General features: G+C 41.4%; 1 protein-coding gene across 1 annotated transcript in view; it reads right to left on the bottom strand.

Moving 5' to 3' along the window:
• Positions 1-326: 326 nt before the first annotated feature.
• MCM9 (minichromosome maintenance 9 homologous recombination repair factor) overlaps positions 327-24,944 on the bottom strand; it is an 84,150-nt gene continuing 59,532 nt past the window's right edge. Inside the window, exons 9-13 of the mRNA XM_060030035.1 lie at positions 13,534-13,736; positions 12,708-12,911; positions 11,519-11,601; positions 10,650-10,795; positions 327-5,367 (exon numbers count right to left, since the gene is read on the bottom strand). Of these exons, the coding sequence (XP_059886018.1) occupies positions 3,894-5,367; positions 10,650-10,795; positions 11,519-11,601; positions 12,708-12,911; positions 13,534-13,736 (2,110 nt within the window). The 3' untranslated portion in view covers positions 327-3,893. The remainder of the gene's footprint in view (positions 5,368-10,649; positions 10,796-11,518; positions 11,602-12,707; positions 12,912-13,533; positions 13,737-24,944) is intronic.

Genomic DNA, 24,944 nt, shown 5'->3' with positions numbered 1-24,944 from the left:
AAGGTTCCAACGAAACATAAAGAAGAGCGGCCTAAAAACCATTTACACTCACAAGATAAATAACTTACGCCCTACTCCTTAGTGAGATCAGGCCCAGCGTGCATATCCTATTTCCCTTGTTGTTCTATATCTTGCATCAGAGTATTTACGTAGAAACATGAACAGTTTACTTGAGTTTAAGTTAACATTTCTGTCAAGTTCATGTTTACAAATATTACCTTCAGATGCATTTTTAAGCCTTTAAGAGGGAAGACGGTGGAACTGATATAAGAACAACAGAAGAGTTACCACAGTTTCCTGTGTGTGTCCTCTGAGTGGCAGTGAAGGGAATGAGTGTGGTTAATGCTCCCCTGTATACCTGGGGTGGAGGGCTGCTTCGCCACTTGCAAGATGGGTCATAGACAGCAAAACCTCTACTGGAGAGAGTACTAATGTGAGCCAGGAGCCTTCTTTTACTTTTCCTGAATGTTAACAATATGGAAAGCAGACATGGAAAATGTTATTCTGAACACTGAGGAATACACACTGGCCTCGCCTTCCACATTTTGAGTTTGTCAGATTTGGAACTAGGGTGTCTGATAAGCTGCATCTGAAAGGTTAACCTGGTCCCAGGTAGTCCCTAGACTTAGACATTCATCAGGGTAGGCAGGTTCTGAACACCCAAGTGTTGTGGATTGGCTGAAAGTGAGCTCTAGGGATCTTCCTTGTGGCTGACCTAAGATTTTCTCTAGAACTGTTCTTCCAGTAATTCCACCAGCTAGGCAGATTTAGCACTAGGGGAAGGCACAGAAATCAAATACAATACACACATAAAGAATACGTAGGTTTGCAAGAATGAAAACCTGTCAATCAAGAATAGATCTCTATTATTATAGTTTTGGTATACCTTCAAAAAACAGTTTACAGTTTGGCTGAGTTAAGCCAAAGAGTTAAAGATATCAGAATAACATGCTTGTTTTGTCTGTATTTCTAAGAAACACTAAAAATTAAAATAATAAAATCCCTATTATAAATTTTAGAATACCACATATACACTGAAAAGTGTATCTTTAACAATGTCAGAAAACTCAACTCTTTTATGTAGTTATGATAGAATTAAGATCCTGGTTTGGTCCTCTCACAAAGAAAATTAGGTACAGCTTTTATTGTGTTTATATAATTTTACATTATTAAAATGTTTTCAAGGAGTCCACTAGCCTGAAAAAACTATATCCTGACACGTTGATTCAGAATTAAAGGTTATTTTTATACTTTCCTTTATTGACTAAAAATATGATTTTTGAGACTGTACATATTTCCCCTGAGACATGTGTTTTTCCTTGGTACACACATTAAATACCATATAAGAGAAAGTCTTAGTGGTTATGAAATCACACAGTATAAAAAAAAGTAGGACACAGCAGGATAAAATGTGACCTCAGGACATTAAACATTTTCGGCTCTGAAACTAAGGGACCCCACAGTAGTGGCAGTACTGACTTCCCCACGCATCCCCAAAGCCCTGTGTTCGGCCTTTAATACTGTTTGTCACTAAAGGAATAAAGTGCCTTAGGGGTGGTGGATTCTATGACTTGAGTTGGGAAAAAAAATAAAATGCGTCTGGAACATGCTGTTGTTTTCAGATAGCTTGGGTGCTTTTGGGAAAGTCAGAGTCTTAAAAGGACATTGGTGTGAACATAAAGGGACTTCCCATTGACTGAGCTGTAAGAATTTGCACATCAAAAACAAGTACAGAGGTGGTCATAACACGAAACTAAGCTGTGACAGAAGTTTATTTTTTTTAATAAGTAGGGGAGCAGTCATATTGAGTAGTTTATTTCTTCTAATAATTATGTCTGTTTATAATATTTACATATATAGTCATTGCTCTCTGGGTAAGCACTGAAGAATAAACACATGGAACTTGTAACTTGACCAAATGATCCTGGCAGAAGAAGGTACTAAAAAAAGTAGGGTGGATTTATTAACACAAATAATAGGACATATGGTGAGATAACACCAGGTAGAAGATGGCATAGACGGTCATATACAGTAACTAAGGAAGACGGACAATTCAACATTGTATTTTAAAATGTGAATTACTCAGTGTCCTGAAGAGACAAGTTAACTACATGAAACTAAGTGCTCTACAATCAAGATTGAAATGAAAGCTCTGGAATACAACCATATTAAATGATAAAAAACAGAACAGATCAAAATACCCTAATGGCAAATCAATAGGTTAGGAATTATCAGCCATGCCCAGCTTCATACATCACTAGTGCAAAAGATACCAAGTTTCAAAGACAATAATTTATAAGAAAGGAACTTAAAAGTTTACCATAAAAAAAGTCAGCTCGACACTGTGGCTCAAGTTTGAAATACCCTAGTCTTCACAATCAGACCATATCCAGGCCAAGAATCACCAGTCAACAACCCAGAGGCTTTGCTTTTCCTTTAGTTCTCGTAAGAATGCTAAAACTCAGGGAAGTACTAATACTTAAAAATTAGGACTATATCACATTAAGAATCATACTACACTGGGAAGTTAGTAAAGTACAGAAATAATGAAGAAATTACCTAAACCATAGCCTTGATGTTTTAGGACAGGTTTATGTGAATGTGCAATAATAACTTATAATCACTGCTTATGTATGTTGTTCATCAGCTGCTTAAGGTGTTGGAGGATTTCAAGACTCATCCATACTAAATTTGTACTCATAGTTTAAAATTTTTCAGAAAATTTAATTAGTCAATTTTGGAATTAATGTTTAAACGCTCAAGAAAAATTAGATTCCTAATTTTTTTCTGTATGAATTTAATGAAGTGATCATTAGACAAAGTACATATAGTTTTCAGTATTCCTCATGTCTAAAGTCCCTCAGACAATGAAAGATTCTATTATCATTTTCCAAGTTCAAACTTCAGAAGAGAACGTCTATAATTATGAAATCCTAACAAGCCTTGCTAGAATCTAAAAGAAAAAGTTACTCTAAAAGCATTTAAGAAGGACAAAGCTTGAGTGGTCTTTTCCTACCAAACACGGTTATTGCTTGGTTTTAAAGACAAATGAATCATAACTTAGTAGGAATCATGTTTCCATGTTAACCACTTGGATGGATGCCATGATATATGACTGAGACTACTGCACACTCTCTTCGTCCAACTGTAGGATTTAAATTGTATTGAAGGTAAGTCCCCAAGACATAAAAAAGAATCTGAAGCACGAACTGTTGGCTCAAGAAAGAAAGGAAGACGCAAAAGGTCAATACCCCAAGAAAGCTACTATTTGACCAGTGGCCAGATCTCTATGACTATCACGGAACTGTGAGAAGACCTCTCAAAGAAACAAAAGCTTCAGTCATATTTAATCTGACACATGAGAATAAGTACAAAAAAATTATTAAAAAATCACATGATTTTGGCAAATCGTAATAAATATTTACCACACTCAGCACATCTTGGGTGAAAAAAAAAAACAACAAAGGAAAAAAACGAACAAACAGAAAAAGAGTTCATCTGACTTGCCAGCGTTGTGAGTGTTACCTTCCTGGCATTTGCTCCTGAGTGAATGAAGGGATCGCAGGAAAACCTACCCCCTAAAAAAATAAAACCAAACCCAAACAAAACAAACAGAAACATCTTTGGGAATATAAGTACTCTGTTTGCAAAATCAAGCACAATTGTTAATTAATTAGATTCAAGCACTGGTATCACACTGACCTTCATTGATTATACAGCTTTTCAAATCATGAAGATAAACCTGAATTTATAAAACCTGATGGGGGGACTGGTGTTCAGAATGGCACCCAATATGGCCAATACTTCTATATATCCATAAACACCATGTTGATATCCTGAAGGTGCGGGCTTGAGTGGATGAGGGGGAAACCTGACCAGAAAGCTTTTCATGATTATGGCTTTTTTCTTATTTCTTCATCCCAATCAAAGTCTAATGGTTCATCATCTAGTTCCGGTAAAGTGAAGAGAGATGTTTTGGAAAGACTCAGTCTCTCGGTGGATCCCCCCAGCTGAAAAGTTTTCCTTTTCCTGCCAAGCACTGTAGCTGCGGTCACAAGAAGAGGGCTGGGGCCTCCCTCACCCAGGTTTTTACTTTCAGGAGGAGGAGGGGATTCTGATTTGGATTCAGAGGGGGAAGCAAAGGAGAAGTTTGCCAATCTCGCTAACGTGCAAGCACGAACCTTGCCACTTTTACTATGGCACGAAACCTCTTCCTTTCTGTCTCTTTCAGAAGCAAGATGCAAACGCCCAGTGTTGCTCCCAAGCTCTAAGTCAGGCTGGACAGCTCCCTTTGCAGGGCCACATTCCCTCTTCTCTCTCGGGCCGTCTCTGTCCGGTGGCTGCCGTGACACCTCCTTTGTCTTATCTTGCAGCTGAGCTGGGCTTCTGACTTCTGAGGTAGAGGCCGGCTTGTCTGGACCCTTCCCAGGCAGAGCTGCTTTTCCTCTTGCTCTACGTTGGGGAATTTCAGGACTCTGAACTGCTGTTTCACTTGTGCCAGGAGACACAGGGCTGCAGTCTTCAGGAGAGTGGATCAGTTTTGACTTCTTTTTGAAAGTAAATTTTGCTAGTTTGGCCACAGGGGGACCCGGACTCTCAACACTTTCAAGGTGCGGCTCTTGCACCCGAGCAAGGGATTTCTGTCTCTTTCTTTTGGGAGTTCCAAGCACTCTCTCTGGGCTCTGTACAGGAGTGGGCCGAGGATGAGGAGAGCTTGTGGGCTGCGAGGGCGGCCTGGCGGGATTCCTGCACCACTCCTGGGCCCTCTCCTTGCGCAGCTTGTGCAGTTTCCTGGGGACGTGATGAGTCAGTACTGAGTCTGGCTCATCAGCAGATACTGCTGCTTCAGAAACCATTGCTGCCTTTTTTGCCTTTTCACCCTCAAGGCTGTCTGGCCTCAATGGAGCTTCTGTCTCTTCTGGTGTTGGAAGCGGTCCAGTTTCCAATTTGCTCCTTTGGCCTGGCTCCCTTTTTTCCTTACCCTGAGATTTGTTGTTGGAGATTTTCAAAGCCATCTCCCCCCTACTTGTTTTGGGACTAGGAGACACAGGAACGGTGTTTTTAGGTTCCATCGGATGAGTTGCTATGGAGTCAAACCGGTCCAAACTGTCATCTTGGCTATTTTTGTGCTCAGCTGAATGCCTTCTACTTGTCAGTCTATCGGGCCCCAGATGGGATGGGGGATTGGGAAGTGGGCTTCCCCCAGGCCTGCCTCCAGTAGAGGACAGATGTGTGCTGCAGTTCACTTCCTGCTGAGCTGATGGGCTGAGCTTTGATTCTTCCCCTGGATCATCTCTCAGGGACCCTGAAGTCGTCTCTGCTTCCATTGCCCGTGGCCGGTGTTGACGCACACTCTGATTCTGTAACCTGCAGAAGATAAGGAAAACGTGTACTGCTTTAAGCTTTTCATTTCTTTATTCTCTGAGATGCCATCTCAGGGTTTAAGTCCAATATAATTCCGGGTTAATACCACATACAGTCCCTTAGAGCAGCAGGAGGAAATTATACTTTCATCAGGACAGAATTCAAGTGTTCTGATAATCATTCTAATTTGACCTAAAACGGTAGTAAAATAAAGAAAATGAAGTAGCAGGTTTGTGTACATACTCTCAGATCTCTCTGAAAGTCCATTTCATTCATTTTAGAATGCTCAGTCTTCTCTCTCGTGTTAAATGTTCTCCTACAAGACAGACTGGTGGCTATGTGCAGAGTCGCTGATTATGGACCAAGAGAAGTGGCTCGAGTTGTTTGGTAGCCAGTCCTCAGATCTGAACCAAAGTGAAAGACTATAGTTTACGAGCTCCTCACATCTCTTGACTTAACTGAGGTACTGAATTTTCGTGCCTCTGAAAAATCACCTTCCTCAGGAGTAAACAGACTGTGACTCCTCCGCGCTGTGGCCCCCGCCCCTCTGGCAGCCACCTGCCTGGTAGACCTCCTCCAGGCAGCTGTGACCTCTTCCCTGCCTAGCCCAGCCACGTTTCAGCATGTGTTCTGGGCAGCCACTCTCCATTAGACTGATACAGAGTTGAAACCTACTGACCTGCCCAGAAGGCGGAGCTCATCTTGTGATATTCGTTTTAAACTGGAATAATGCCAGAGGACCAATTTCTAACAGGGATTATAGCTTCTCAAAAGCATGTCCCCTCCTAACAACCTAGAAATGCCTTCTCAGTATAAGGGGCAATATGACTGCTTCCATGCACTAAATCCAAACAGAAACTACACCAAAAAGCAGATGAGTAAATTATTCTAAAGCTCATGGGTAATCATAGAAAAAGAAACAGAAGAAAATACGTTAAAATTAAATGGATTTTAAACTTAAATATATTTAAATACATTAACATGTTAATGATAGCTCTCTCTGGGAAATAAGATTATGTCTGATTTTTTCATTATTCATTTATTATTGATACTTTCAAAATACTCTATGAAGAACGTGCATTATTGCTTACAATTGGGGAAAAAAATACCCGAAAATTATTTTGGACTATAGTCACTGGTAGAGTTGGGAACATCAATACAGGAAAACCTAGGTTCACTGTAGTCACAGCCAGACAAAGGCAAAACAAAAAAAAAAACCCAAATAGCTTTCAAAATTACTACTATCTAGTATACTTTCAGTATCAAATTGAGGTCAGGGATACTCGTAACGCTCCATAACTTTAAAAATTTATGGGAATTTTAAGGGTAGAATAATTTAGCCCTACTATCTTAGTCTGATTCTGATGTGTGAAATTAATTTCTCCACTGTTTAAATTCTGCATTTTACTATACCTCGTAAGACATCTTTACACGCTGTTTTTGTTTTTGAAACATCTTTATTGGAGTATAATTTTTTTACAAGGTGTGTTAGTTTCTGCTTTATAACAAAGTGAATCAGCTATACATATACATATACCCCCATATCTCCTCCCTCTTGCATCTCCCTCCCACCCTCCCTATCCCACCCCTCTAGGTGGTCACAAAGCACCAAGCTGATCTCCCTGTGCTATGCGGCTGCTTCCCACTAGCTATCTATTTTACACTTGGTAGTGTATGTATGTCCATGCCACTCTCTCACTTCTTCCCACCTTCCCCTTCCCCTTCCCCGTGTCCTCAAGCCCATTCTCTACGTCTGTCTTTATTCCTGTCCTGGCCCTAGGTTCTTCATAACCATTTTTTTTTTTTTTAAGATTCCATATATATGTGTTAGCATACTGTATTTGTTTTTCTCTTTCTGACTTAATTCACTCTGTATGACAGACTCTAGGTCCATCCACCTCACTACAGATAACTTAATTTCGTTTCTCTTTATGGCTGAGTAATATTCCATTGTATATATGTGCCACACCTTCTTTATCCATTCATCTGTCGATGGACACTTAGGTTGCTTCCATGTCCTGGCTATTGTAAACAGAGCTTCAATGAACATTGTGGTACATGACTCTTTGAATTATGGTTTTCTCAGGGTATATGCCCAGGAGTGGGATTGCTCGGTCGTTTTGAGATGGGTAGAACAGCCACCATTTGAGGCTGGCCGTCACTAGTAAAGCATTTTCCCAAAGAAAAGTGATAAAAATACAAACAGCTTTATTATTCACATGTGCTCTCCTTAGGAAATAGAAAACTCTTTCCCAAGGGGATAAACCCACGTGCTACTGGGGGTTTTCCCTCTTGCTAAGCTTGGCTTTAGAGTGTGTCTTGGAGGTTCCTTTGCGGGGCACCTGGCTTTGCTGCTGTGAGGATCAGCTCTAGAACATGCCCTTGCATTACAGAGAAATACCAGAAGAAAAAAAACATTTCAAAGGCCACTTTAAGGTCTATTTTTTAGACCATCACCTACTCTTTTTTTTGTTTCCCTTCTTTCCCTCCAGGAGGGTCATCTTGAATTTGGTAAGTCCAATTGCTATTTTTCTATCACACAACACTGGTTCTGAGCCTCACATTCCTTCTTTCCTGAATCCAGCATGTCAGCTTAGGGTAGTCAAAATGACCAGGTTCTGGCCACTCAAAATGAGCAGCCTTTCCAAAAGCAAAGCCAAACCCAGGACAGGCCTGAAAAGGATCAGCTACATCAAACTATAAAAGAACCAGAGGAAGAGCTTTTATCGTGAAAAAGCCAGGAGACCAAAAAAAAAAAAGAGTCTGATTTTAGACAAAGTGCAAGTTTACTGCAGGCTGGCACCTGGGTATTAGTGGGACAAAACCAGTCCCCACACTTCCCCAAAAGGCTGTGCTGAGGTTTTATAAACAGAACAAGAACACTGCTGGATGAAGAGAGTGAGCAAATAGGAGAGAAATGCCAGGAAAAGAATTCTCAAGGTTTTACTTAAACAGTCAATAATCTCAGTGTGGTCCCCAAATTCTCGCTGTGCAGCTGCTCTGCTCCCACATGCCCTCCATTCACCAGCCCCCAGCTTTGAGATCAACACCGGTAACCAGATTCAGGTCAGTCATTAACCCACTCACACGAACAAGGAAGAGGCCCGATGGACACACTTGCCATTCCTCACTCTTGCTTCACAGGCACAGACTCAAAGTCAGGCTTTTTAGAAGCTCATGTATTTAGGGAGCATGCAAACGTGAAAGTTCAGACAAAAATTCTTTAGGTAATGTGTGTGACACATTCCTTCCCACATGTCCACATTTTAACAAGTCACTAGAAAGGGGAGTTTTGAAACATTGCTGTTGTCATTCCTGAGTTGTTCCCCTGTAGGATGAAAAACAGTTCCTTCATGGTCTTCCCTGGTGGCAAAATCCCAGTGTGAATAAGGCCATAAAATCAGTCATTTATTCAGTAGTCCACGTGAGGCATTGTGCTGAGTCCTGATACTAAAACAGAATATTTAAAATAAATGTCGGGACTTCCCTGGTGGCATGGTGGTTAAGAATCCGCCTGCCAGTGCAGGGGACACGGGTTCGAGCCCTGGTCCGGGAACATCTCACATGCTGTGGAGCAACTATGCCCGTGTACCACAACTACTGAGCCTGCGCTCTAGAGCCCGAGAGCCACAACTACTGAGCCCGCGTGCCACAACTACTGAAGCCCATGTGCCTAGAGCCCATGCTCTGCAACCAGAGAAGCCACCGTGATGAGAAGCCTGAGCACCGCAACGAAGAGTAGCCCCTGCTCGCCGCAACCAGAGAAAAGCCTGCACGCAGCGACGAAGACCCAATGCAGCCAAAAAATAAATTTATATAAAAAAAAGAAAAACAGTTCCTTCTTTAACATAAAATACCTCATTCTCACTGGGGAGTTTTTTTTAGTCTGACTGTTAAATTGTAAAATTTTAAAAGTCATGGATTGGGGCATGTAGGGAAGGAAATCATGATGTTGAAGGGAAAGTCAGTGCTGCTGCTAATGGACCAGGAAGGCCTTTCCTGGGTGAGAGTCAGTACTTCCACTTCTACTTCTGTAACCTTCCCAGTGTGCCAGCACAGGCTGGCCTGAAAGCAGTCTGGGTCTCTACCTGCGATTTTCTTCTACCAGAGATATATAATGACTAATGATCAAATATTTATTATGCTTTGAAGAAAGCTTTACAAACAGTAAGAAAAGAATTAATATATTAATAAGCACTAAGATTCTTTATGTAAAGGCCATTGCACATGTCCTCTCCCGGTGATGAAAAACGATACAGCCAAGTTATAAAATATTTTGTGTCTGGGTCTGGCCCAGGATGGGATAGGTCACTCCCTTAGAGGCCAACTTCCTCTTCCTCAACAGCAGTCCCAGCCACCTCTCCGAATAGCACTGCTCTACTTCTTATACTGAGCCAAAGAAAGAGAAGAAGACAAAGTGGCAGTAAACAGGATACAGCCCATTCACCAAGGTTTCTTGATGGAAACTGTGTGTCATGTTGGGTGTAAACTGTAGGTGGCACACCTTGGTGCTTCTCATATAATCAGGACCCAGTTTATTACATACAGTAAAGGACCAGTCAGTGTTCTCCACGAGGCTCACCAAACCAGTAAGCCAAGGAAATGCAGCTGTGGAAGGTGGTCTCCAAAGAGGCGGCCATCAAGTCCCTCTTTCCTATATGTCTATGCCACTTCTCCCATCGAGAGGTGGTGTCCATTTCCCTTTACCTTGCATGTGGGTTGACCCTGTGACTTGCTCTGAACTACAAAATGTGGTAGAAGTGATGCTGAGTCAGCTCCGGCCCAGCCCATAAGAGGCCTGCAGCTTCCACTTTTGCTAAGCTACTTGAGTCCTAAGCTACCACCTCAGAATTCTTACTACCTTACCGTAGACAGAGCCCAGCTAGCCCCCGGCCATTTAAGCCACCCCTGCGAAGGCACCACACATCATGGAAGGTATCTTGGATGTTCCAATTCCAATTGAGCTCCCAGCTAAATAAATGCAGGTGTATGAGTGACCCCAGCTGGCACTATGTGGAATGGAGATAAGCCATCCCCACTGAGAGCTCCTGAATTTCTGACTCCCAGAAAAGTGAGCACTAAAAAGTTGTCGTGTCTTTTTTTGTTTGTTTTGTTTTGTTTTTAAGCTACTGAGCTTTGAGGTAGTAGATTATACAGTACTAGATAACTGAAATCCCCTACTGAGAGTACAGACAGATTTTCCACTTACTTGATACTTCTTCCATTTCACTAAATGCCAAACAAGCATTTTCCATCACATGCTTTTCTTGGTTTTCTTTTCTCACCTTTCAAGTCTTCTTAGCTCTTCCCTTAAGAGGCTGTGCAGCTCCAGCTTTTCCAGAATAAGTTCACACTGCTTCTGGTACTGCTCCAGAGGGTTATCAGGAAAGGATGTGTGGAGTGCATTCACACCTCCCAGCAGAGCACCTCCCTGAAAGGGTGAGAAAATGGGAAATGCCAGGGAGAGTCACCAGGCTAGCCTGCAGACAGGAAGTACACACTAGAGGCCACTGATCCCAGATGGCTGAGACCAGCCCTCTACACCCCCATCACAGTATCAGAATCACCTGGGAGCCTTTGTCAAATTTCAGTGGTCCTGTCCCTCAATTCCTGGTGGCATGCATTGCTCTGAGAAGCCACACTGTCTCTAGTGGGACCATAAGCATCTCCCAGGCGTGTTGAGGAGAAAAAGGATTGAGACCCACTGCTTTATACCAGTGGGTAAAGCAATGCTACTGATGCAGAGACTGTTTCTATGACAATTTTTACCCCTTCTTTTAAATAGTTTCCTTTGGATATATTTCCAGGAATTACTAGGTCTAGAATATGATCATTTTTATAACTCCTGATAGGCTATAAATTGTCTCTTTTAAACAATGCTTGTAACTAGGGTTCAAACATTAGGTACAGGGCTTCCCTGGTGGCACAGTGGTTGAGAGTCCACCTGCCGATGCAGGAGACTCGGGTTTGTGCCCCGGTCCGGGAAGATCCCACATGCCGCCAAGTGGCTGGGCCCGTGAGCCATGGCCGCTGAGCCTGCGCGTCCGGAGCCTGTGCTCCGCAACGGGAGAGGCCACAACAGTGAGAGGCCCGTGTACCGGAAAAACAAAACAAAACAAAACAAAACAAAACATCAGGTACAAAATATCCTTACCTGCATGGAGGACTCCATTACCGACACCACTGTAATAGCATCTTCCAGAGTCACTGTGTCACGGAACATCAGGCGAGCATGAGCTAATAAGGTGCATTTGAAATTATGGAGAATTATTTTTATGAATTTTTGAGGTGATAAATGTAATACTCTCCTGGATCCCCCCATTCCAAAACCGTATTTTATAAATGAGCTACTAATAACAAATACATTTTACTAGAGCAAGCACGTAAGTCTAACTTCAACTAGCTTTAAGGTTGTTTCTCTAATAATGGGCCTAATCCTTCTGCACAGCCCATGGCAGTTCTGTGTATTTACATGAAAAGGTACTCTGGGCTCCAGCAAAGAAAGGTGCTATGCGGCATATATTTAATATTCAGTGACTTTTAATCCTTACTTTCTAATCTATTATAAATCATACAAAATTAAAATTAATATTCATTTCTCATCTCTGATACATCTCTTTATCTGTGAGCTTTTCAAAACTGCCAAATTTGCAAGCCTGAATCTTGGGTATTTCTTGCCTTAATATTCGTTATAAATCCTTGAAAAAGTGAGGGAGGCACTTTTGTTTTATAGAACTTTTTGGTAAGCATATATTATATCATCATATGATACAGTCAGCTCATGTGAAAAAAATTTAGGATTGTTTAATAAGGGCTAAATGTAAAAGCCAGTATTAGAAAAAAAAGAAAACGTCTGGAGACGCATATTAGCTGCAAGTATGCATGTAAGTCTCATACCTTAGGGATGGGATAGAGCATGGTACTGTTAATTCAGCATTATTGTGCTAGTGGTGGGCTGTGAGTGGCAACTGGTGAGAAATAACCCAGGGTGCTATATAGGAAATATTTCCCAGTAAGGGAGTATTCCACCCCAAGTGCTAACAGAAGCCATCAAGAAACAAACATCCGTAAATGAGACGGTCTACATGAATGATGTCTTAAGTTATGGGAGGTTCTGAGATGTCACAGAGATTCCTCTTTCTGAACGACGCTTCGTTCCACTCAACATCTATAATCCGTCCCCAGAAGAGTGGTTTCATAGCTCCGAGTTTTTACTTTTTAAGCAACTATGAGCAAGCACCTCAGAGGTCATCCTCACTCATCTCTGAATTCACGGTGCCAAGCCCCATGCCTTGCTCACACTGGACACCCGATAAAAGTATTATCTGCTGAAGGAAATAAACCTTCTGCTAATCGTATCAAGCTTTCCAGCAGGCGGATGGTTGTCCGGGCAGCATTCCGGGAATCGCTCTGCCTCTGCATCTGGTAGTACCGGAGGAGAACTTGATTACCCTCATCAGACAGTGTGGGCTGCAGATTCCTAATGAGGCAGAAATAGGTTTTCATCTTTTCCATGCTCCAGAGCTTCTCTGATTTGCTTGGATAACCTGTATATATCACGTATTGGGTCAGTAATTTCTAAGAACAGGCAAACATCTCATATGAAGGGTTTTGCTAAAGTTCTTGTACTCATTTTTAAAAAGATGACCTTCAGGTTTTGTGGCCATTGAAATCTAGATGTGTCTCTGCATATAGTTCTATAATAAACAGTCTTAGGCGCTAAGCTTAATAAAGGTAAGCTTCCTACAGAGGTTTAAATTATTCAGAATAATTCTGTTCTGCCATATACAGAAATAAATAGTACTTGGTAAATCTAAGTTTTTGACAGAAGTCCCACATTTAGAATTCTGTTTCATAAACTCAGTCCATTTTTTTGGGTGCAAGAGGTGAACCATGTGGTAATTATATATCATAAGGTTGCCCCCTTTCACCACAAAGGACACATTTACCAACTTTAATCTCATCAATGGCAAGCAGAGAAAGACCCTTTTCCTTCCGTTTGTTATTCTGGGCTCACTAACTGACTCGTCTCACTGCTTTCTATCTAAGCCTCTCTCTACTGCCCATTAGTTACGGTACCTTGGGTATTTATTTAATTTTCTTCAAGAAAAATTTCATTTGTTACGTCTACTTTTTGTCAATTTGAATGATTTGTTCGTCTCCACGTACCTTTGTTTTCTAAGATAAAGGCAGAAATTATACGATCCCAGTCTTCATTCTTGGTATCAAGCAAAACCAGGATCAGGTCAAATCGACTTAAGAGCGGGCTGCCAAGGGCAATGTTCACTGACACAGACTCATGGGGGTCGTACTGGCCTTTGGGGTTGGTTGCTGCGAGGATGGTGGTCCTTGTGTTCAGCTTGCACACGAGGCTACCAAAAGAGAAGGTACAATTCACTGACTGTTGGGATTCAAATGAAAAGCAAGATTAAACTTGTTAATAGAAAGGGACTGCTCTTGCACCTTGAAAATCTACACTCATGTGAAAGAGAATGTGAATGATACAAACACCAAGTTCAAATGAAGGACATTTACACTAGCCTATCTTGAAGAGAAGTAAGTATTTAACAAACACTTCTTATGCCCTGAGTATGAGCGGACCCCTCTGCTAAGGGGTGTTAAGAGGTGTACAAAGTTAAACCACACATGCATACTGCTCTTAGGGAGCTTGCAGTCCACTAGCTATAATGGTAAGACAAGGCAGAATATGGTAAGTTCTAGAAACATAAATTTCCCAGGGGAAATAAAGATGATGTGTATTCATCTATGTGGATGGAAGAGACACTCAGAGAAACATTACGAAGTAGTTTTTGAACTGGGCCTTTCATGACATCTGGACTTGTTCTGTGCGTTTACCTACTTTGTTTCGGTTTTCTAAAAGTGAAAGAAACAGGATGAAGGGAAAGGGAGGGAGGGAGGGAGGGATAAAAGAAGAAGAAATCAGGAAAAAGAAAGGTTGATCAGCGTAGTGTTTTTGAGGAGCAACAGTGAAGGGAAGGCTGCGGAGGAGGGCTGGTCAGATGGGGAAGGACCACGGACGGGACACATGGGAGAGACAAGGGCAGTGGCCCAGGAAGAGGCACTCAAGTCTTCAACAGAGCAGTGACAGGATAGATACGGAGGTGACATAACTTAGATGTTGTTTTTAAACTTGTTTATGATGGGCAAGCCCTCAAAATAATACGGCACATTCACTGACAACAACGAGTACAGCATTCTTTCTCTGTAAAGTTGTATGCTCTCTAGTGATGACTGTTTTCAGTTACAGCGGCATGTCTGCCTCTCAGCAGTCAAAACCCTGGGACATCGGCAAACATGTGCTATGTCTGTTAATCCCTGATCTGTTTCCAGTTGGCTCTAGCAATTACCTCATGCCTGAAGACTGAAAAAGTTTGAGAATTTTTATTTTTGGTAAATGGCACAAGAAGACACAGAAGAGAAAGACAAACGAGGCACTTTCACTGAAAACTAAATCCTCTTTTTAAAAAAATTATTGATAGGGAAAAATTTTGAACAGAGAGTCCACATCTTAACATTTATGCACCAAAATGACTTTGTAAAGGCAGCTGTTTAGAACTCAGATTCAAGTTTGCCATAAAAACAATGTAATAAATGGTCCCTAACTAATCCCACAAAAAGCACATTTAATCCAATACTGAAGCGAGGCTGTTTGCATTTATCATAAAAAAGGAATATTGCTGCAATACTGGCAATGAAACAAAATACAACTGTATATGAATTAATTTCTCAAAAATTATTTTCTGAGAGGTAAAATTGATTGTTCTTCCTTTCTCTGATCAAGAGCTATTTACAAGCCATTTCCTGTGTGCAGAGGACTGTACTGAGAAATGAGAAGGGTGTATAGCTGGTCCCGGCCTTCAGTTAGTTTACTATAGGACTGCTGGAGGATAAGGAGGCTCAACACAGCGCCTGCCAGACAGGACGTGTGCAACGGAAGCTGGCGTCAGCGTCAGTGTCCACAAAGAGAGACTTCTGTGGAGATGCCTGGATACGTGTAAGACATAGACTCTTAACGATATCCATGACGTGAGAAGGAAAATGAGCAAGCCAAGACAGAAAAAAGGTGGTGAGTTATTCCTGAGGTAACTGGGAAAAAATGAAAGGAGAAGCTTAGGGAAGGGGGCTAAGGAAGATTTATACGTGAAGAAAACAGGTTTCCTGAGGGGCAGCTTGTGGAAATTCAAGCAATGAAGGTAGAGCGGTGGGCAGGAGAAGAGAAGACTGTGTGGGGTAGTAAGTCAGGCAGCTGCCAATAGCAAAGAGGAGGATGGGGACGGCGTCAGAAGGGACAGAGTGGTCTCGATCACTTGAAAGAGGGGAAGACAGCATATAAACCTGGTGGCTGCAGACCTGTGTACGAACATGACTGCATTACAAACTGAATGGGGCTGTAGCGAACAAAGATACTCACACGGTCTAAGCACTGTGTGCACAGTAAAGCTTCGCTAAATACTACTGAATGAGGAACTCATGAATTAGTGGAAGGTAAGGGTCATTTTTCCAATCCAATACGAGCTCTACCTTCCTCAGTAATAAGAAGATAACTACCATATTTGTAATACCAAGCACTGTGTTAGGCTTTGTGTATACATATTACCCCTAATCTTCACAACAACCTGAAAGGTAGATATTATTATCACCAACTTGGAAATAAGGAAACTAGAAGTCCCAAGTTGTTAATAACTTCCCCAAGGTTATGTGGAGAGCTACAGAGCTGTGATTCAAACCCAGATCTGCTTAACTCCAAAACCAATGCTCTTTCATCTCCAGACTGCCACCCTGGTGGTGTCACATTTTAAATACTTCCTGTGGTCTTGAAGATTCTGCCTCATGTTTTAGGTATCCATTACTTGCCTTACTTTTTTATTTTTTTGCGTTACACGGGCCTCTCACTGTTGTGGCCTCTCCCGTTGCGGAGCACAGGCTCCAGACGCGCAGGCTCAGCAGCCATGGCTCACGGGCCCAGCCGCTCCGCGGCATGTGGGATCCTCCCGGACCGGGGCACGAACCCGTGTCCCCTACGTTGGCAGGCGGACTCTCAACCACTGTGCCACTGGGGAAGCCCTCCTTGCCTTATTTTTTTTCCTACTTAATTTGATCCCCCTTGAGGGCCTGTGACTTACTGTTATAATGCTCACACTGTCTGTCACATATTAGATGCTCAATAAACATGTACTGAATAAGTGATAAAAATTAATCTTTACTTAGTACAGTATTTCTAAAATTCAGGGTCATTTTATACTCACAGGCTTCATCAGTCATAAAATAATCACGCTAATATATTTTGTTTTCTGCATTAACTTCAAGGAATGAAAACATTCCAGTTTCTGAAAAAGCTATTTTTCCATTTTTAATCCACATGTTTAAAACTTCCTATATACATGGGAGTACTTTTTCTAAACATCGTAAAGTTAAGTTACATAAATTATTTTTACCATGACAGGCCCTCCGGATAGTACCCTTATTTTTGTGATGGTCCCCCATTACTCTCATTACATCTTTACCGGTGATCCCCATCTTTGCTCATGGGTTTAATCACTACCTATAGGCTGGCACCTCCAAATTTAGCTCTAGCCTGTGGCAGTGGCTGCTCTGTGCTCACCAAACCTTGTTTTCCTTTCTCCCTGGGGACAGAGCAAGATTTAATTTCCCATCCTCCTTTCCAGTTAAGAAGAGCTGTAATAACAAGTCTTGCCAATGGAATGGGGGTAGGAGAACATATGCTACTTCCAGGTCAGGCTCCTAAAAGCCTTCCTGTGCAACCCTCCCCGCTTCTCTCTCTCTTTGCTGGTACAGGTGAGGATAAGGCCCTGGAGTCAGACAGCCACCTGAGGGACTATGGAGCACAGCGCCTCACCCACCACCCACATCAGACTGTGACTCAAGCAAGAAAAACTCCCTCTGGCAAAACACTGCAGGAAGAGATGAGCACAGGAGAGAAGTGACCACTTTTCAAGGAGTAACGAAAGAGAATAGACAGCTCAGGAATTTGAGGCTTTGAAGGGCTGGAAAAGACAGTTGCCTCTAGACCCCAGAAAGTAAGGGAAAAGACTGAAACAGGCTTTGAACAACAAAGGCCCAGTCAATTTTCTCAGTAGTATAAAGTGACCCAGATTAAGAGTGAAGCCTTGGGCTTCCCTGGTGGCGCAGTGGTTGAGAGTCCGCCTGCCGATGCAGGGGACACAGGTTCGTGCCCCCAGTCCGGGAGGATCCCATATGCCGTGGAGCGGCTGGGCCCGTGAGCAATGGCCGCTGAGCCTGCGCGTCCAGAGCCTGTGCTCCGCAAGGGGAGAGGCCAAAACAGTGAGAGGCCCAAAAGAAAAAAAAAAAAAAAAAGAGTGAAGCCTTCAGCTTAGATGGCCTTAGGGTAGCCACCATTAAGTTGAAGAAAAATGGAATGAAGGCCCACCCACGTTCACAGCAGCTATATAATAGCCAAGAGGAGGAAGCAATACAAGTGTCCACGGATGAATAAATGGATAAACAATACACACACTCACACAATGAAATGTTATTCAGCCTGAAAGAAAGGAAATCCTGCCACAAAATACAACATGGATGAACTTTGAGAACATCATGGTACGTGAATTAAGTCAGTCACAAAAGACAAATACTATATGATACCATTTATACGGGGTTTCTACAGTAGTCACATTCACAGAAACAGAAAGTAAAATGGTGGTTGCCAGGGACTGGGGAGAGGGGAAAATGGGGAGCTGTTGTTTAATGGGTGTAGAGTTTCAGTTTCGCAAGATGAAGAGTTCTGAAGATCGGTTACATAACAATGTGAATGTACTTAACACTACTGAACTGTATACTTAGAAATAATTAGGATGGTAAATTTTACATGTTTTTTGTTTTTTAACCACAATTTAAAAAAATGAAATGGAGAGCGTTATGGACTGAATGTTTGTGTCCCCCAAAAATTCCTATTTTGAAGCCCTGTCACCCAAAGTGCTGATATTATGAGTTGGGGAGCTTAGGAAGGTAACCAGGTTTAGATGGGGTTATGCGTGTACAGCCCTCATAATGGGATTAACATCCTGAAAGCAGAGGATGAGAGACAACAGCTCTCTCTTCCGGCTCGCACGTGGAGGGGAGGCCATGCGGGCAACAGCAAGAATGCAGCTGTTTCAGAGCAAGGAAGTGGGTCCTCACTAGGAATCGAATCTGCTAGCACCTTGACCTTGGACTCCCCAGCCTCTGGAACTATGAGAAATAAATGTCTGTTGTTTAAGCCAATCAGTCTACAGTATTTTGTTATAGCAGCCCAAGGCAAAGAAGGAAAAACCCCCAAAACCCAACAAACTGAGCTTGAGAAATATGTCAAGAAAGGAATTCTGGATACTGGCATATGCAACTGACTAGAAGCAAAGGGATCAGAGACCTAAATTACTACGGGATCTGCACTGCCAAAGAAACCACAAACTCAGTCTGAAGAAGCCTTTGCTGTGATGGAATAAAATTCATACTCTATGGCAAGACAAGAAAATTTAAACATAAAATTCTTCTCTGCCTATTTGGGCCTCCTCCCTCCCCTTTAGTGTGTATTGTGTATCTGCATTAACCAGACCTCCTTAGGAGATAACCTTCCTTCTTAATCTTGTAAGGGGCCACGATGATCCATGACCCACAGCTCACTTTGTATGTGTAGATCTGGATTGTGTAAACTGTCAATAATACATCCTTTGACATATAACCCATCATGTCAAAAACTTACGTAACTGTGCTTTGACCTCAGAACAGTCCTCAGAGCTTCCTGAAAGACTGTCACCCAGGTTATAATCTCAGGTTGGCTCAAATAAAATTTTCCATTTCTTTCTTAGATCGACTATTGATTAATTTTTTTCATTGACAATTGCTTTCAAGTTGTAAAAACAACCTTTTCACAAATGACACCAAAAGCACAAGTAAAAAAAAAGACAAAATAGGTAAAATGAACTGCATCAAAATTTGAAACTTTTATGCTTCAAAGGATGCCATCAAGGAGGTGAAAAAACCCACACACAGAATGGAAGAAATTATTATTTGCACATCATATATCTGATAAAGGACTTATATTCAGAACATACAAAGAACTCTTAGAACTCAACAATAAAATGATAAATAACCCAGTTAAAAATGGGCAAAGGATTGGAATAGACATTTCTCCAAAGAAGATATACAAATGGCTAATAAACATACGAAAAGATGCTCAATGTCTTTAGTCATTAGGAAAATGCAAATCAAAACCTCAGTGAGGAAACCATAAACAAAATAGAAAAGACAACCTACAGAATCAGAGGAAATATTTGCAAACAATGCTACTGACAAGGGATTAATTTCCAAAACACACAAACAGTTCATATAGCTCAATATCAAAAAAACCAAACAACCCAATCAAAAAATGGGCAGAAGACCTAAACAGACATGTCTCCAAAGAAGACATACAGATGGCCAACAGGCACATGAAAAAATGCTCAACACTGCTAATTATGAGAGAAATGCAAATCAAAACTACAAGGAGGTATCACCTCACTCTGGTCAGACTGGCCATCTTCAAAAAGTCTACAAATAATAAATGCTAGAGAGGTTGTGGAGAAAAAGGAACCCTCCTACACTGTTGGTAGGAATGTAAAATGGTACAGCCACTATGGAGAACAGTGTGGAGGTTTTTTAAAAAACTAAAAATAGAGTTACCATATGATCCAGCAATCCCACTCCTGGGCATATATCCGGAGAAAACTATAATTTGAAAAGATACATGCATCCCAATGTTCATGGCAGCACTATTTACAATAGCCAAGACACAGAAACAACCTAAATGTCCATCAAGAGATGAATGGAAAAAGAAGATGTGGTATATTTATACAATGGAACATTAGTCAGCTGTATAAAGAATGACATAATGCCATCTGCAGCAATAGGGATAGACCTAGAGATTATCATACTAAGTGAAGTAAGCCAGACAGAGAAAGACAAACATATAATATTGCTTATATGTGGAATCTGAAAAATAATAAAATACAAATGAACTTATTTAAACAACAGAAATAGACCCACAGACATAGAAAACAAACTTATGGTTACCAAAGGGGAAAGGGGGGTAGGAGGAATAAATTAGGAGTTTGGGATTAACACATCCACACTACTGTATATAAAATAGATAACCAACAAGGACCTACTGTATATAGCACAGGGAACTATACTCAATATTCTATAATAACCTATAAGGGAAAAGAATCTGAAAAAGAATATATATATATATAGATATATAGATATATAACTGTATATATATCTGGATCACTGTTAATCAACTACACTTTAGTTAAAAAAAAAACACAGTGAGATACGACTTTAGATACACTAGTACTGTTATAATCACAAAGACAATAACAAGTGTTAGCAAGAATGTAGAGAAATTGGACCCTTCATACATCGCTCGAGAGATTGTAAAATGGTATAGTGGCTTTGGAAAACAGTTCCTCAAAAAGTTAAATATGGAGTTACCATTTGACCCAGCAATCTGCTCCTATGTATACACTCAAGAGTAATGAAAACATATTGTCCCCACAAAAACCTGTACTTGAATCTTCTTAGTAGCATTATTCATAATAGCCCCAAATTGGAAACAGCCTAAATTTTTATCAACTGATGAATGGATAAACAAAATGTGGTATATTCATATAAAGAAAGACTATTCAGCCATATACAGAAACAAACTATTGATACATGCAACAACACGGATGAACCTTAAAAACAAGTGAAAGTTGCCAGACACAAAAAGTCACATCTTATATGATTCGATTTATATGAAATGTTCAGAACAGGCAAATCCACAGAGATAGAAAGCAGATTAGTAGTTGCCAAGGACTTGGGAGAGACGGAAAATGGGGAGTGAGAGCTACAGGATATGGGATTTCTCTTTGGGGTGACTAAAATGCTCAGGAACCAGTGGTAATAGCTGCACAACTCTATGAATATACTAAAAACTACAGAATTGTATACTTCAGAAGGATGGACTTTATGTAGTATGTGAATTATACCTCAAAGCTGTTAAGAGAAAAAGTCAGAGGAAAGAATCAAAATAAAATGGTACGTTTGTAAAAAACAAACAAACAAAAATAACAATCTTGGTCCCCTAAGCTTGCTCCAGGAGGATGCAGGCTGGGAAGCTCAGGTGCCGCCTTCAGATGTGGCCAAAGGAGGATAACGGACAAGAGAACCCTTTGTGTGCTGAGCTGAGCCAGGGGCCAGAGAACAGTGCAAAAGGAGTTATCTTAGAATTAGAACCAGGGTTTAATCACAAAACCTCCCTTAATAATGCCCGCTCAGCAGGACCCCAGAATTTCTACAATCCAGTGCCTGCCATGTATTTTCCGTTTTCCCCCTTTCTAAGTAGAGGCTGTTACTGTGATCAACCAGTCTGGTCCACCATGGTATATACTGTGTAAGGTGGGAACATACTTGTCTTTCTCAGCTCGACCGTGCATTGCTGGGTTCCCTCAAAAGCTGACTTCTGAGATAAGGATTTAGGAACAGGGAGTTTATTTGGGAGGCAACCCTAGGAGTGGGGAGAGTCAGACCAGAAAAAGAGAAAAGCCAATAAAGAGTACAATGATGAGCAAGTTACTATGGCAGGAAATTGGGGCTCAGTCCTGCCAGGGAACCTCGAGGAACATACATTAGAATTGTGCCACCCAGGGATGGGGAAGCAAAGATTACTGACTGACGATCCCTCAGTAGTTGAGGATTAATTCTTAGGTTGTGTTAAGCCACGGTTTGCTATAGTGGTTAGCGTAGCCTGACCTGACTAATACACAGCACATCTCTCTACTGAGCTCCAGATCCGCTGGCTATGACAATAACCATCCCAGTGTTTAAGTGATCTCCTCCTAACCTAAAGAATCAGGCCAGAAAACAGCCTGGATGCAGCATTCACATATCAGTTTCCGGATTATCCAACTTTTCTAGATTAATAGGCCCTCAATTTAAAAATAAAAATGTTTAGCACCCCGAAAAATGTGATGAAAACACCCACAAAACTATACAAAGCAAAAACATAATAATGATATTCTCACAATCCATTACATTCTTTTTGGCAATCTTAAACGCTGAGGTACACACACCCTCCCCTGCTTTCTAACAAGGTCGATAAAGTTGACAAGTTACCTTTCACATCTAGATTGACCCAATGAGTGGTAACAAGAGATGCACAGGCAATGGGAATAGGAAAGAGGAAAGGGGTGAAAGTACTGCTCGTACGTATTGTCTAGAAAGAACAGGACACTCTCCGAGTACCTGATGTGCACTTAGATTTTCACATCTTGGTGGCATGCTTGGATGCCTCTAAGGAACACTTCTCAATCTGTTCCCTCCTCTCCCTGTTTCCCCCTCTTAACCTGAGGCTAGTCTGTGAAGGATGCTACCAGAGAAGCAGCTTCTCAAGATCCTGGAAGGAGGAGGCAAGCTGGGTGCCAGGGGTGGAGGCATCTTACCCTGGAGCCATGGTTCCCAAGCCTGGCTTGTCGATGAGAACCCAGGTGGGTTTTGACAATACACATTCCCAGGTCCCACCTCTGAGATTCTGACTGGTAGGCCTGGTGTGGGCTAGAAAACTGAAGATCAGCCCAGTGGGGACTGGTGCTGTGGCTCTTCCATGGCTATTGGAATCGAGGTGCACAATAAATGTTTACTTGTCTGTCTCGCTACAAGGTTGTCAGCATCTTGAGAACAAAGGCCTTGTCTTTTCACCTTTGTGGTGTCAGTAGCTAGCAGAGACCATGATGTTGCTGAGTGTTCAAGACATGTTTGCTGAGCAAAACAAGAATCTGCCATCTTGCTGTTTTTAAATTTTAGACCGTACTTCCACCTAGGCATATGAGTATAATTGGGTAGCAGCAAATATATAATTGCAATGTCAGATTTTCTCCTAAAATGTGTCCTCAGCAAATAGTGAGGGTATCCTCTATTATTTAAGAATCTGATACCCTGCCTTTGATGAGAAGCTATCCTATTAGGATTGAAAGCAACCTGGAAAATACATGAAACACTATCTTTCCCAAATCATTATTTAGTTTAGCATTCTACAGCCTTAAAGATCATCACCACGTAAAGCTCTCTCAAATGACTTCACACAGTGGCACTGAGCTACCATTTGCCAGTTGCAGGGACTGATTTGCACAGCTTAAACAGGTACTTTCAAATACTGATACCCCCTTTTAAGCTTACACTGCATCCTTTCCTTCTTGGTTTCTTCTTCTCTTTCATTAAGCAGCCAGGACAAATGTAAAGTGTTAAACTCCCAAACTTTAAAAATGTTTTCAGATTTAAGTAACATAAGCAGAGAACAATAAAACTATTGGTCTTTTCAAACAAATATGGATTCAATAAGACCTATATTTTGGCACTAACACTGTAAGTTACATTTTAGTAGACCGTAGACATTCGTAGTAGACATCCTGAGTGTTTTAGCATTTTTTTCTATTCTGACTGCCCATAACAAGCTTTTACACCACAGAAATCATATTGACTGATTCTCTCCCAGCCCCTTGTGCATTTGAATGGTGGGTATATGGCTTATGATATGCCCTCACAGGTATACGCTCACCACATGGATAAACTTTAACCTCAACTTAAAAAACAGTTTGTGGAACTGGCACAGTTACATGGAACAATTAAGTGTGTGGGTCTTATTTTTTAAAAGAATTCTCTACTTCTATGTAATGTATATAAAGTCACACACACACACACACACACACACACACACACACACACACACACACACACACACCCTCTCTGCAAGATTCCCTGCAGCCTTGGTGGCCAGCCATTCTGATCCAGCAGTTCACATTGATACCCTTAAGGGAGATTATAATTCAAACAAAAATTCCTTCACAAGTCAATCAGACTTTAGTCACTTGAGACATGAGAGAGAGAGAGAAAACAAAAGCATACATATCAAAGAGTTCCTAAAAATGATGCTGCAAGGTATCAAACATCTCAAAGACAATCCTGACATGGTCCTAGAGAAAGGGCCCAGAACATCTGGATGATGACGGCTCACTGAAGGACTCCTATTCTAGGGGACGAAAGCCAAAGGAAGAAAAGTCTGAAAACTGGGGAGTGAGGAGTAGGTAAGGTGTTTCAAGAGGAAAATTCAGAGTATTCTTATTTTATTTTAGTTGAATACATGATTAAGTATTCCTTTTTCATACTTAACCCTTCTTACCTGCTTACTAATGAACAACCTGACATGCTTTATGTATCTAGAGACATTTTCTGAAAGAGTTCTGCATTTAGCAATTAACTGTATACTTTCCATCAGGAAGATTAACAGGCTTCTAATTAGGGAGAGTGAACTTAAGATTCTGAACACTGTTGGCCACAAAATTAGATGAGCAACTGCTTGAAGCAGGTCCAACTTTTTCTTAAATTGTAGAGTGGCCCAGAGTAAGTGCTATGAAAAATGAACACATGAGCTAAGTGGAACCTGAAGAGTGTTTTCTTTGGTTCCCACCACCAAGGAGATGACAGATGGACAGTGGTAACTGAGGGCACACTTAACTGCCAGCCCAAGA

This window comes from Delphinus delphis, chromosome 14, assembly GCF_949987515.2.
Source record: "Delphinus delphis chromosome 14, mDelDel1.2, whole genome shotgun sequence".
Lineage (NCBI taxonomy): Eukaryota > Metazoa > Chordata > Mammalia > Artiodactyla > Delphinidae > Delphinus > Delphinus delphis.
This window is presented reverse-complemented; position numbering and strand designations above follow the sequence as displayed.